At 36.1% G+C, this 14,070-nt stretch overlaps 2 protein-coding genes across 5 annotated transcripts; both read right to left on the minus strand.

The window, feature by feature from the left end:
- Positions 1-379: 379 nt before the first annotated feature.
- Positions 380-1,460, minus strand: LOC119071235. Of its 2 annotated transcripts, none has more exons than XM_037176080.1 (2): positions 1,332-1,460; positions 380-1,153 (listed from the first exon to the last, which is right to left on the minus strand). In XM_037176080.1, exon 2 carries the CDS (start codon positions 1,124-1,126, stop codon positions 518-520), a length of 609 nt encoding a protein of 202 aa, XP_037031975.1. In that variant the 5' UTR covers positions 1,127-1,153; positions 1,332-1,460; the 3' UTR covers positions 380-517. The 2 variants fall into 2 exon arrangements, with proteins under 2 accessions (XP_037031975.1, XP_037031967.1); XM_037176072.1 differs by having other exon boundaries at positions 1,226-1,427.
- Positions 1,461-1,548: 88 nt separating this feature from the next.
- Positions 1,549-5,244, minus strand: LOC119071141 (MAPK/MAK/MRK overlapping kinase-like). 3 transcript variants are annotated; one of them, XM_037175852.1, is made up of 8 exons: positions 5,174-5,244; positions 4,996-5,110; positions 4,846-4,935; positions 4,602-4,789; positions 4,492-4,535; positions 3,989-4,437; positions 3,789-3,922; positions 1,549-1,666 (listed from the first exon to the last, which is right to left on the minus strand). In XM_037175852.1, exons 1-8 carry the CDS (start codon positions 5,187-5,189, stop codon positions 1,617-1,619), a joined length of 1,086 nt encoding a protein of 361 aa, XP_037031747.1. In that variant the 5' UTR covers positions 5,190-5,244; the 3' UTR covers positions 1,549-1,616. The 3 variants fall into 3 exon arrangements, with proteins under 3 accessions (XP_037031747.1, XP_037031737.1, XP_037031758.1); XM_037175842.1 differs by having other exon boundaries at positions 3,977-4,437; XM_037175863.1 differs by having other exon boundaries at positions 3,977-4,437; positions 4,846-4,930; positions 5,174-5,183.
- Positions 5,245-14,070: the final 8,826 nt, after the last annotated feature.

Raw genomic sequence — 14,070 nt, forward strand, 5'->3', positions numbered from 1 at the left:
ATTTTCTTGGAATTTCCTGAAGTCTTTCTCGAAAAGCATTTTCACGAAAATTCGGGAAATTTCAAGAAAAAATTTCAGAAAATGGATCTCTGACTACTGCGCTCAACAAAAACTCGCCCAATGAAGCCTTCTGAACAGTCAAAATAACAATTTTTGTATTCCACACACGGTAGGGTAACATTTAGTACCAACAAATCAAGCCGTATTATAGAACCTCAGTCTATATACAAACTCTGATGTTCTCTTGTCTGTCGGTAGGAGGATATTTGGTCTCGCATAACACAATCAAATTGCAATGGATTGGATCTTTTAGCACAAGCATACCTGTTTCTCTTCTCGTTGAATGGTTTCATAGATGATGAAACAAACGAAATCCAGTTCAAGTATAAAAATTTCGGGAAAATATATTTCTTGTACTTGTCTCGGGGTGGTCCCAATTTTCACGTATTATATTCTTCACTTATAGTAATATCTTAACAGTAAATCGTAAATGCAACTGGATTCGCCGATCCATACATTATAAATCCGGTTTGTTTTGTTCCATATTCGTGCACTCACTGTTAACACTTAAGGCCTCATAGTCTCCGCTACAATATTCAAACTTTTGCTGATCTTTCACGTATCTGCTAATGCTTTCGAACGAGTAACGCTTTCGCTCGTATTGCTGTGGAGTCAACTGTTTCCGTTTGGGCGGCGTCTCTAGGAACACGTCCTCGAATATCGTCTCCAAATTTAACAGTCGTCGGTCGTTCTTTTCGTCGGGCGTTCCGATCAAGGCATGAATGTCGTTCAACAACATACGGTCTGGATTATCCGTCGACAGATCGTCGCTGCATTCTTCGTCTTCATCATCGAAATCGGAAAAATCAACCGGAGAGATGCACATCTGATCGGCCATCACGGGCGACAATGAACGACTGGTCGGCGACATCGAACTGATGGAAAATATGGGCAATTCGTCGGATGTTATTTGATATGCACCGGGTTCGACGATCTCTAGGCTGCATATACTATCATCGTTTGAGCAGATGCTTGAGGTTCGTGATTTGGAGCGATCGATTTGTAGCGATTCGAGGGCCGGCAATAGTACATTGTTTATTGACGGTTCGTCTATTGTTGAAGTCATTGCTGTAGGGCAGTAATTTTTGTTTGTCTAGAAGAGATGCAAAAAAAAAAACGGTTACAAAACTTGCGCAATTGCTGCTTATTACGGGCTAGACGTTACAGTTTAAGACACTAGATGTAGGAACTGTGCCTGGTGTTAGGTGTAATATAAATCGCTACCAAATAAAAATAACTCAAAACAAATTCGAATGTGCAATGTCTACTACCTGCAGTTGAATAATTTCGATTGCATAGCGAAACACTCTTCTACACAAACAAAAAGTCAAATAACGAATTTTACAGCAGTTTACAAAAAAAGTGTCTGTGGTTGTATGTATGTATATAGCCACCAAAGAGCAGAGTTCGACAGAGAGAGAGTGGAAATGTTTTTATTTTTGTTCACTTCACATGTTCATTGCATCATTTCGAAAACAGTTGGAATTCATTTCAGATTAAAACAGCGGGAACTTTGAAATTTTTTCCTTTAATCGAAATCATAATCCAATCACAATTTAGGTACTTGATTTTCTCGCCATGTTCAACATCATTTTTGTTCGAGACCCTGAAAGAGAATGAAATATTTCTTATTAATCCAATCATTATCGAACAAAGTGGTTTTTAAATGGGAGCGCGTTAGTGTTGAGCCCGTTTAGCCTGTGACGAAGGTTAATGTATTTTTGTTCAATTCTGGGCATTCTGGATGCTAATAAGACGACTTGGACGTTGTTTCTACGTAGAGATGCTAATATGACGACTGGGACGTCGTTTTGACGTAGAGATACCAATATGACGACTGGGACGTCGTTTGACTGATAGAGGGAATATGTCGAATGACAGCTGTTTTTTTGATAGAGAATTCAGTACATTTTCTCTCTACCAAATTCAAAATTATTCGTCGAAACGACCCAGTCGTCATACTAGCATCTCTCCATCAAAACGACCCAGTCATTATATTAGCATCTATCTGATTCTCGGCCATATCACACTTTCATTCATGCATTTGATGTCGTAAGAGAAAACAAGAGGGTTTTTTTTGAAAAACAGTCTACCGAATAGATTAGGAATTTGTGTATGTATTGTCCGTTAACAAGCGGATCGCCACCGGTTTCTGGTGGGTTTTGGTTTTGGTTTTTTATACGTCACCATACGTTATTGACAATTTCAAGATATTTTATCCGAGAGGTTACGCTGACCGCTTGGTGAAAAACGACTTCACCTAGCACAAATTAAAGAAATTGTACATATGTTTCAAATTGCAATGTGGGCATAGAGAGACTGAATTTCAAAACACACCGAAACCCCGTGCTTCCATCTACATACAAAAGACATACCGAACGAGCAAATCTTAATCTATAGGCAAATGCTTTTTTGAAACTAAGGCTCGATTGTAATAGATTTTTGTAAAATTCTACTACATTTATAGTACATTTCGTCATAGAATAACTACGGTCAGCGATCTATTTTTTCGTGAACGAACATTTCATGGATATTGACCATTTTTCCAGTACTTTATTCTTTGCCGTATTTCTTGTGAATAACTTTACTCTGGTAAATATCCATGAAATGTCATTGCTCTGAAGTTGGTTCTCAAAGAAATAGAGCGCTGACATTAGTAATTTTATGACGAAACGTACTAGAAATGTATATTTGAACTTTACATAGTTTCGAAAAATAATTTCCCTATTTAGACCGATTTTATATAGTGTTCAAAGAGAATGTCAAAAAGAGTGTTCACCCATCGAGCTCAGTTAAATTAACTGGTTTTTTCCTAGTTAACTGGACTTTTACATACAAATTTTGACGTATCACCCAACGGAACCAGTTAATTTTTCTCTCTTTTACGCTCTTTGAACACTGTATAGTTGAATAATTTTTTCAGACCACAGTTGAGACTACGGAAGTCTTGCGAAATTGCATTTTCAAAACTTCTACAAAACACCCCAGAAGTACAATTTCCAACTTTTCTTTTCTCATTGAACAAATAACTATTGTCACCAGTGGGAGGTGATCGAAAACCGTAAAAGTTCAATTATGTCATCTGTTTTTCTCCCACAAATGACTAAGGTCATAGGTGTGTAGGCCATGGTATAATTGAACAGCTCATGTCATGCCAACATGGCTTATGTGACAATTGAGAAACGACAAGCTCCGATCGTGTGCCTCAATGTAAGCAAAATGCGTGTGAAAATATATGAAGTAGCAGATTTCACACGAATATCTTGGTACTTGTTATATAATCAGAAGAAGCAAGAGATGAAGAGAAGAAGGAGCAATACCGATAATAATACTTCTGATATGCTTGGTGTCTGTGAAAACTACATTCCCTTTAAATTAAATATTTATGAAAGTGGTGGTTTCAATGGCGCGAAGCACGTTACGTTGCAGGATAATCATATTACGAAAACTTCCTTGATTGTAAAAAAATGTACAAAAACGTGCCGTGAAGTACTTCAGCTTCAGAAGGTTTTCACGTCGCGTGATGAGTGAAAATTAAAACACATCCAATACACTCTCTAGCAAACAAACTTCGTTTTGACGCTGTCAAAACACCACCTTATTACTTTGTTCGTAGAATCATGGTCTGTTGACCAATTTCTATGTTTACATATGAAATGCAAAGGCCTTCATAAATTTAGTTAGGTTGCTAGAGAGGGTGTATTGACACATCAAACGATAGCACTGACCTGAGTTCATTCCCCAAAGTCGTTCTTTCATTTTCGTTTCCGATGCTTGCAATTTTCTCGACAAACAGATGTTAGACTTCGCTTTGCCAAGAATTCTGTCCTCGTGTAAGATCATCGATTTCGACTTTGAAGATCTGAAACGGGGAAAAATTATCCCTTAGCAGAATATAACTCGGCTCCGTTCCAACCTATTGTCCAACCTCAAACTATCAAAATACGAATGTTCGAACATCTGAAATGCGTTAATTCTCAGATCGGCACGATACTCTAACATTTTCCTCCAGATGTCCATGCCGTCACCACTTAGCATTGCCAACGAATGTAGACCGGTTCCTTTTTTGGCTTGGAATACGACGGACGAATCCAAATGTTTCAATCGCCTCAGCACATCTTTTGACGGCGACCCGAGTGCACTATGGATCTTATTCAGTTGATCTGTCTGATTTTCGCCGGGAAACAATGGCTTTAGCGTCAGAATTTCGTAAAATATGCATCCCAGTGCCCAGATATCGACTGGTGGACCATAGTAACCATATGTTAGCATTACTTCGGGTGCACGATACCAACGTGTCGAAATGTATGAGGACAGTGGCGGTTTATCGTTGAAATTACAGACCATACCGAAATCGGTCAGTTGCAGAATTTCAGCCTGAAATTCAATTTTTAGTTTTAAAATCAGTCGGCCGTGATGCTAATAGTATACTTGAATCGGATTCACTCCCAGTCGTTTATCAATCTTAACGAGACCTGAAACATAATTTTTCGATGCAGCGAACATTTAGTTAGGGTAAGATCAAGTGGAACTCAACGTACAGTTTTCCGGCTTAATATCACGATGAAATATTTCTCTACCGTGTAAATACCGCAGACCGGACACTAACTGATAAAGAAAATGTTTGCATCGAATTTCTGACAGGCAACGTTTTCTGTCCTTTATGTATTCGTACAGGTTCATTTGGGCCAGCTCTGTGATGATCGTTAATTTTCGAGTCTGTGCATCACTGCAAAACGATGATAGAATGACCGAAATGCAAGGTCAGCACGAAAGTTCAAATACTAAAAGAAATCAGTTATCCCAGCCACATTCGGATGATGTTGAAGAGCTCTCAATGCAATTATTTCATTACAACACATGGCCGCTTCTATACTATATAGGGCAGAAACTGTATTAAATTTCGGTTTCGCTGGTCCAACAAGGGTATTCCACCTATCAAATTTCTCCTTTAACACTTTAGCCGCATAACATCGCTTCGAATATCTATCGTGAATTTTATTAACTTCGGAAAAGCTTCCTTCGCCAATTTTTTCCAGTGTTGAATATCCTGAAAAAAAATATTTAAGAAATTTAAGGTGTGGAGGAAGAGGAATGGATTCGACAAATTTACTTGCTGAAAGAGACATCACCAAGAGTAAATTTAACTATTTCGACATTATTTACAAACATGAGTTTGACTTGCGACCAGTCAAGCACACTATGATAATTTGATAGTTGGCTCTTAGTTGCCGTGTATACTAAATTGAGAAACATAAAAATAAAGGAATGAAAGAGGATTGTATGTTAATGTCAGGAATATGATTAGTTCTTAGGAGGGACTATTTTGAAGAAAACTTTTTCCCATTTCTTTTTTTTGAATTTTTCCTAAGTTTTCCTATATTTTCCCAACAACCATTTTCGGAAAAATATGGAAAAATTAAAGGAAAAGTGGGAAAAATTGGGAAACGTTTTCCTCACGATAGCCCATGGTTCTTGGACACAAGTGAAATTTTGCGAAAAATATTTTCCATTGCCATAGATGCTGCCGTCCCTCGCTCGAGACTCACAGATTGACCTATTAGTCAAGTGCGAGTTGTCCAAAAAAGCCGTTTTGCTCATATTGAATGTAAAAAGCGATTTTATGGTTGATTATCGTAGATGGATCGACCAGTAACTCAAATCGCGATGTTGCCAAGCTGGGATCTTCCTGGTCTGGTCTAGGGGGCCGACGTTGCCTAACACTTCTTTTCGCTCTATGAAATTTTGATTTTTGAAAATTTATTTAAAAATATAAAATGAAATATTTTTGACATGGTTCCATGGGCGAAATTATTCCGAATGGTGTCAATTTTATGTTAAAAATAAAAAACATTAATTACTTTAAAAAAGCATTTACCGGATTTTCCAGATTTACAATTTTTTTTGTATTGATGGGCGCCATCTTGAATTACAGCGCTACCTGCATACTTTTTCAAGCACTAATATTTTTCTCGTATACAGAAAGGTTCAAGGAACACAAGATTTTTTGGGGTAGGGTAATCTCGCACACCACACAAATTCATGGTGTGCGAGATTCACCTCTAAGTGGTGAATCTCGCACATGACTTTTCGTTACATGTCGTAAAAGGACGCATACTATGATCGCGTGTGCGAGATTCCCCGACACCGATTTTTTTCCCACTCAATTCGGATCAAAATTCAATTTTATAGAGCCGAAAGAAGTTTTAGCTGACGGCGGCTCCCTGGACCAAACCAGGTCGATTCCAGCTTGGCAACATTGCGATTCGAGTTCGTGGCCGACCCACATACGATAATCAACCATAAAATCGCTTTTTACATTCAATATGAGCGAAAGGACAACTCGCAACAGACTATATTACAGACGACATATGACAAGTATTATTATCGGGTCTAAAACTGCCATGTAATAATCAATTTTCGCATGGGTGTAACCTGTTAGAGACGACTGTCATCTGCTATCGATCACGACATCAAAAATAAAAGATAAGCTCTGACTAATGAGGTTTTATATAGCAAAAAAGGATGCCCAAAACAAATGAAGTAAAAGATTTCTGAAATCAATTTCTGAAAATCTTCGATCAAATGAAGTAATAGATCAGATAGTAAATCTGTTAATATGCTTCAATGAAACTAGAAAAGTCTATTTACTTTCATTGATATGCTTGCCGTCTGTGACAGGCTAAAGTTCATGTCAGTTTCCAAAAAATAATGAAAATGTTGCTTAGATCATTGATGATCATGACCCATGTACAAGAACGGTCAATCAAATTTCAGTCCGGGTTTGCTTCAGCTGTTTCACAAAAAAAAAAACTGGTTGTGAGTATGTATAGTTTTGTTTGTATTAATAGGATGGGATTGGCAGTAAAGTAGATGCTTTCCAGGCACCTAAGCCGCAAAGGGGTCTGTGTCTGCTTACCCAAATTTTATAGAGATTTTACAATTATGAATTGTAAATAGTTTGATTGATCTATTAGAACATAGGTGGCGCTAGTACTTGATATTCCAGAATCACAATTGTGACTTAAGGTTGATTCACAGTCACTCCGTTTTAGTGGCCGTTTTCAAAATAACAATGAAAACTTTTCTCTCTTTCCACTGTTGTAGCGCAAACGGAACGCGTATGTGACGTATTATCTATGGGACAAGTGGGTCGGCCTGTAGAGGCGCCACATTTTTTTCATAGTACTTCATTCTCTGCGGCTTATTTTCATGTGAACCAACTTCACATTTGTCATTGCAGAATAAATGTCACCATATGAAGTTGGTTCACATGAAAATAAGCGCAGTAATTTTATGACAGAGTGTACTAAAATATGGGAATACTCTATTACATTTCTTTTTAGTTTCTAAACAGCATTCTCCTATGCTGCCGTAATTTGTATAAGAAACAAGTGTCTCTTCCGCAAATTATTTGTAACCATTTTTCAGCAAGTAGTTTCTTATGAAAAATTAACGAAAATATGAAAAAATTTGCATAAGAAACTTTTGTTAATTTTGTTCTAAACGAAATTCTAAGAGAAACTACTTTCCTAAAAATGACCACACATAATTTGCATAAGAAACTGATTGTATGGAATTCCTATGTGTTTCGTACTGAAATTTCCTAGTTGTTTCTTATACAAATTATTTGTGGGAAAAGTTTCTTTTGCAAATTAATTATTGGCATTTTTGATCAAGTAGTTTCTTATGAAATTGAAAATTGCTAAAAAATAAATGGAAATTTACCGTTAAGTGTTTCTTATGCAAATTACGGCAGTATAGATCAAGTCCGAGTAACTGTAAATCCGAACACTGACAGCTACACCGTCATCCATAGAGAACCCTAACCTTTAGGTGAAAAAAAATTGAAATTATTGAGATGCCGCTTAATTTTATGTTTTTTCCGGAAAGTTTAATTTAAAAACGTTTAATTTAATATATTTCCAATGTATTTATAAAAGGTGAAATTATTATTGTTTCTTGTATGGCGTAAGTGTTTAAGCTCATTATTTTACAAGAAAACCATTAAAGATTTGTTTCTATTTTCAAACATGAGCAAAGTGCCTGCTCATTTTCACTGCACATACGTTGAGGTTAGGGTTCTCTGTGGATGATTTTTGACATTTCGAATAACTTTGGACTTGATCTATAGCTTGGTATAATTAGTCTAAGGAATTTTACTGTAACATTTGCAAGTTTCAATATAAAATAAAGGCATCATTACGAAAAATCTATCTTGATTACTAATCCGAGATGATTTCATCAACAACAAAAATCCACCGCCTTGTTTTCCGTTAAAAAACATTCTCAAGCTTCTTTTCACTTTCTCCTTCAATATGCAAACAAGCTAGTACTTTAAATGTAACCATCAATACGGTCATCGTTCCGGTATGTCAAGGTGAAGTATGTGACAAATAAGCTCAGTCTTTTTAATTTTCGATTTCTTTTATTCGCAAAATTTTTGTATTTATATTCACAAATTATAATTTACCGAAAAAATTATTATTCTGATCATGAAGTGTTACGGAGCGTAATATAATAAGCGAATTTGTATTACAAAGCTTATTTGCATTTCCTAAATTTTAATCAGCTCTCGAAGTGTGAGTTATTGCGTGTAGGCAATACATTTCCTTGTATACCTACTCGACCTACTCATATATGAAGCGATCCATTACTTGTCCGGTGACTAACTATCAACCAAAATAATGCGAGATTTATTAGACTTTTCTTAGAGCATCTTGGATTCTTCTGAATAAGATAAAGTTTCATAAACTTTCCTCTTAGAAAAGTCCTATAGACTTCGATTTTTTTCTAAACGAAATTTAGTTCACCACAGGGCAGATCATGGAATTCGCCATATATAATGTACGGATGGGTATAACAATTGGATGACTAATTCTTTAACCTAAACTTAATAAGATCGGTTGTCAAACATATCAATTCATCTTAATTGTCACAATTGTCGTATTTAAATACGAAAATAATTTATTTAAAATATTTATTTTCTAACGATTATTTAGTGTCATTTATTGATGTAGGTACTTACATAAAGAATGTTTTTTTTTACCATAATTTATTTTGCATCATCTCCTGTTCTACTTTTGCAAATATTTGCTCATTCGAATATTATTTGTTAAGTTGTTTGTTGTTTTACAGAAAAAAATGTGAAACAACGGCCTTGCATTAAATTGTGGAAGAAAAAAAATTAGAAAAATTTTAACAAATTGAAAACGAACTTGAAAAAAATGTCAGTCTAATTGACGGGTCAATGAATCATATTATAACACTGAAGCCAAATTTGGAGGATGAGAGCTGCCGCTTAAGATTGATAAGAGCTACCGCTTAAAATTGATAACATCTACTTCTTAAGAATGGATGTCTTAAACTCATACAAAGATACCAGTCATCTGCCTTTACAAAAGACACATCGAACCTACTGTGATTCCCAGCAGTCTGCGAAAATTTTCTTTATTATATGAAGAGTGCCATGATCATATACCAGCGAGTACGGGATGGCTATAAGTATCTACGTTCTAGCTTTCCACCAATATGATCCGGGTTCGATTCCCGTGTCAGACAATTACACAGGGAATTTTTTCTAGCGATTACATTTCTAAAGTTCACTCAAGCTTCATAATTTGCGTAGTTGATGAAGTCAAGGAAAGTGTAAAATAGGTACGGTCTATTGTCCGCCCGGAGGACATAAAAATTTGATTTTCGTACTTAAACGCACTCATTTTCATATTAGTTTGACATAAAATGTGAGTGCGTTTAAGACTAATTCGCCGATCGACCATACCTGTTCTAGACTTTCATTGGATGGAGTGTGTTTCGTGGCTGCAACCAAAGTTCTGAAAGAACAGGTTAAGACAACCACGAAGGCGGGTGACACCAAATTTTATAAACAGATAGTGTGATAAATCAACTTGAAGAAAATATGTTTCTCGAAAATTCAGAATTTTGTTTTTGTTAAGTTCTATTTTACATATAAACTTCGCAGCCGTTGAAGCATTTGTGTGTCACCGCCTTCGTGATCAACTCAGAGTTGTCTTAACCTGTTCTTTCAGAACCTTGGCTGCAACGATATATACACTGAATGACTCATATGACGCGTCATGACGTAATCCAAATACGATGAATTTGTGTTCATAAGTCTAGACTACATAAGGGCGAGATATCAATTCGCACCTAACTTTCCTCAAAGAGTGATTGCATACTTTCAGGCGTGGTTCGGAAGTCACGTTAGGCCGGTGTTCCAGGCTCCGCTGGCCGTATTGGCCATAGAAGGCTGTTATTGAGGTCTTCAAACAAATCAAATCAATTTGACGCTGCTCCTAGCATTAACACTAAATTACCAATCGTCGAAAGAGACTTTAGGTGTCATTTAAAAATTACGTAATTCAGGGAATGGGGTTGCGTGCGTGACGGTCCATAAATTTTTTGAAATTCTTATACGTTTCGCGGGACTAGCTATAGTGAGAAAAGCTACAGCTACTTGTTATTTGTATGGTATGTTTTACCCCAACTCTAACTTAATGCAAGATACAGTGCTGTGCCACCAGTAAAAAAGCAGAATCGACAATTTAGTTTCAGGTACAGACAAAAACTTTTGAATAGCAAACATTCCTCTCGAATATCCAGTATCAATCTACGTTAACTGATGCTTGCGTGATATGAATTAGTCATCCAATTATATTATCTACCAAATCAAACCGAAACGAAACGAGTTCTCGTTTAATTTCTTTTCCATGCATTGCAACAGTTCAAATTGAAATCACGTTCAGACAATAAACTACAATCATTTTCACAATATCTTAAATTCCACATAACAACCCTCTTCTCGGTACTGAGTGTACTCTGCAAATCCAAACCTACTTCACATCGAACCATTTAACTATGATACATATCCTTCTTTTAACAGTATTGATGTGTGTGTAGTTATAACTTTGGGAAAAGCTCACTTAGCAAATAAAAACATGTATTTTGTGAAAACGTGTGAACACACAGAACATTGTACGTGCAGTGAACAAAGTGCATTTTATACTTTTACGAACGATTTTCCATTTTCATGTAGAACAAGAAGTTCAAGTACAATTTGAGAGTTTTGTACGAAAATTTGAAAGTTTTAATTCCTCAGAATCAGCTTTATCACATACAATGTTGCTGACGGTATGTTCTTCCATTTTAACATTTATTTTCAGAACTTTTCAATACACCCGATAGCGTACTTTAGTACTCAACGAAATCCTTCACAAACTTATAACTGATGTTAGCTAAATCTCTTAAGTGCTCTTCAAACTGACATGAATTAATATTCATTAAATAATTTAGTTTGTGATTGATGTGCACATGAAATTCATTTTCATCAAATTTGATGAAATCTTACAAAGCAACTGTCATCTTCCGGTTTATTATTGCACAAAATTTATAGAATACTCCTGGGAGTAGACGCAACTGAAACGCAATAACGATTGCTTTGAGACAAGTGTGTTAAATAATATCTAGGGAGGATATGACAATACTTGATGTAAACGATATGAGCCACTTGTGCAAGTGAATGTGGAAATTACCTTCTGTTTACTAATTAAGCGTTAATATTACACGACAAAGCGAAATTTAGATGTGCTGGATGTTTGATACCTGAACCGAAGGCAATAAAGCACAAGAAACATAATTTAATCTAAACTGTTTAATCAACCAAGGCTAATATTCAAGAGCAAAATGAACAATAATCTGAAACGTAAATTGTTCGATGTGTATGTCCTTCCCGGTAACATTTTACGTTAACGAAAGCTTCCGAAAATAAATTAAGAGTGGCACAAAAAAGCAATATGGAACGGAGTATGTTTGGAATAACGTTTAGAGATAAAATGACAAATCAATGGATCCGATAGCAAACAAAAGTCGTTATGTCATGGAAAGAATAAAGTGGAGCTGGACGGGACATATTTCAAGAAGGACGAAAGAACGTTGGACCAAAAAGATTATGAACTGGAGACCACCTAAAACACGACCTAGAGGTAGACCACCAGAGAGATGGAATAATGGTATAAAGAAAATTGTCGTTCGGAATGGAAGTGAATTGGGGAGGCCTACGTGCAGCAGTGGATTGAAACAGGCTGAAAAAGAAAAGGAAGATTTTTCCCAAAGAAAAATTGTTTCCGTTTCTGTTGGACATTCTATTTCTGCTCGAACAATCTGACGTTCCCTATTAGGGGACAAATAATTTTTTGTAGCTTTGTCAAAGAAAAATCGTTTGTGTTTCCGTTTGTGTTGCTAAAATGCATGCGGAATTGTCTCTTTGAATTGCAATTGAAATCTTCTGTATTAGGTACTGTGCAGCAGGATTCCCCTGAAGCTGCTCTGATTAATGATCCTAATTTGTCCATAGTCGATTTTTTAGTTTCTGGGCCCATGCAACCTAGAGATTCAAATGCAATGAATGGTCATTCCGTAAAGCCTTTGAGTGTCATCTCTAGCAATACCTGATGGTTGTAATATATTTGGGAATGCTGCAGAAGAAAAGGCATGAGGAATCACTTTATTAACTTCATTTATTCTGGCAAGTTATTCCCGCTTTCAGCTTAAATGACAGCCCATGTTAGCCGTCCTTTTTGATCTTGAGATCACATATACAGCTATACTCCTCGAACAATTGGAAACCTAAACGAAGACCAAAATGATCGCAAGCGTCAACAGTGTTCCCAAGGGTGCTGCAAGTAAAGACTTTTCCTGTTTCAAGCACTACTTTCGACGCCCTCAGCATATCGACCCCTTACATAACTAAAAACAAAAAAGGCTCGCTTTTGGCTACGCCTCGAATCAACGAAATTCACTTTTCATCCCGAGTGCTTTAAAATACTATTGACACTGTGCTGACCTCGTGATTCTGAGTAACCGGATCTTATGATTTCATTATTTTATGCCCTATATCGCCTATATAACTCTAAGTGCATGAAAGTCTGTTCTAACTGATGTCTTTGTATCTTTACTTGAATTTCGGTGTTTGTTATGACAAAAATTGAGCATGGGCTTCAAAAGGTTAGAGGTCGCATTTTCCCCTCTTATTCGTTATCTTTAACAGTGCAAGACTTAGAGTGCTTTATTTACTCTAATGCTCGAAGATAATATTTTTACCATTCCGTTGCATTTCTCGCCTTTTCAAATTGCATTGGGAAAAATTCCAAAGCACGGGAAATGTCACAACAGATTTTCACTCTCATTCAAAACCATTTTAATAACAAGCAATTATTTACACTCAATACAAATCATGTGCATACCATTCTTTTTTATTCCGTATTTCAGTTTTTTTCTTAATTCATGTTTCTAGTTCACATTTAGCACCTACACGCAAAAGTATCTGAAAAAAGTAGGTGAAAATTAAAACTGAGATCACGCAGACATATCATTTAGATGAGTTGACTATCATCTTTTGTGAATAAAATTGTACCAAACCCAAACAGCTAATTTCAGATGTAATTTCTTTTATACATTTTTCGTAGGGTAATTGACGGAACTGTTGGCAAGACATAAAAATCCGCTTTGGATGGGAATGTTTTAGCGCCTTAGAAAATGGTAATTCAATACGTCCAAGAAGTGAGTTACACTTAAAGTGATTCCACTGATTTGCTTTAATGTCGATCCCATTTACAACTAAAACTATAGCCGAAACTCGTCATACTACCCTAAAAATTTCATATTTTCTACAAGTTATTATGGGTACGCGCATAAATTTACATAAACAAAAACAATTATTAATTCTTCAATTTCATTCAATATATATCGCACATAACAATTTGCATTTCATTCGGTTTATGGTTTATGGAATATATGATGATGATGATGGCTCATTGTTATAAGTGTACCATGCATGTACTTCAAGACTGTACACACGTATAATATCGTAACACTTGCCTGGCAAATATGTCCAGACTGGTAATATTTTGTTCAAGCAATGATGTACTGTAATACAAGCAAATTATACGCAAATATGCCTATGAGAGAAAGTGATTTCTTTAAATTCAAAGT

The sequence above is a fragment of the Bradysia coprophila genome, chromosome II (assembly GCF_014529535.1).
Source record: "Bradysia coprophila strain Holo2 chromosome II, BU_Bcop_v1, whole genome shotgun sequence".
NCBI lineage: Eukaryota > Metazoa > Arthropoda > Insecta > Diptera > Sciaridae > Bradysia > Bradysia coprophila.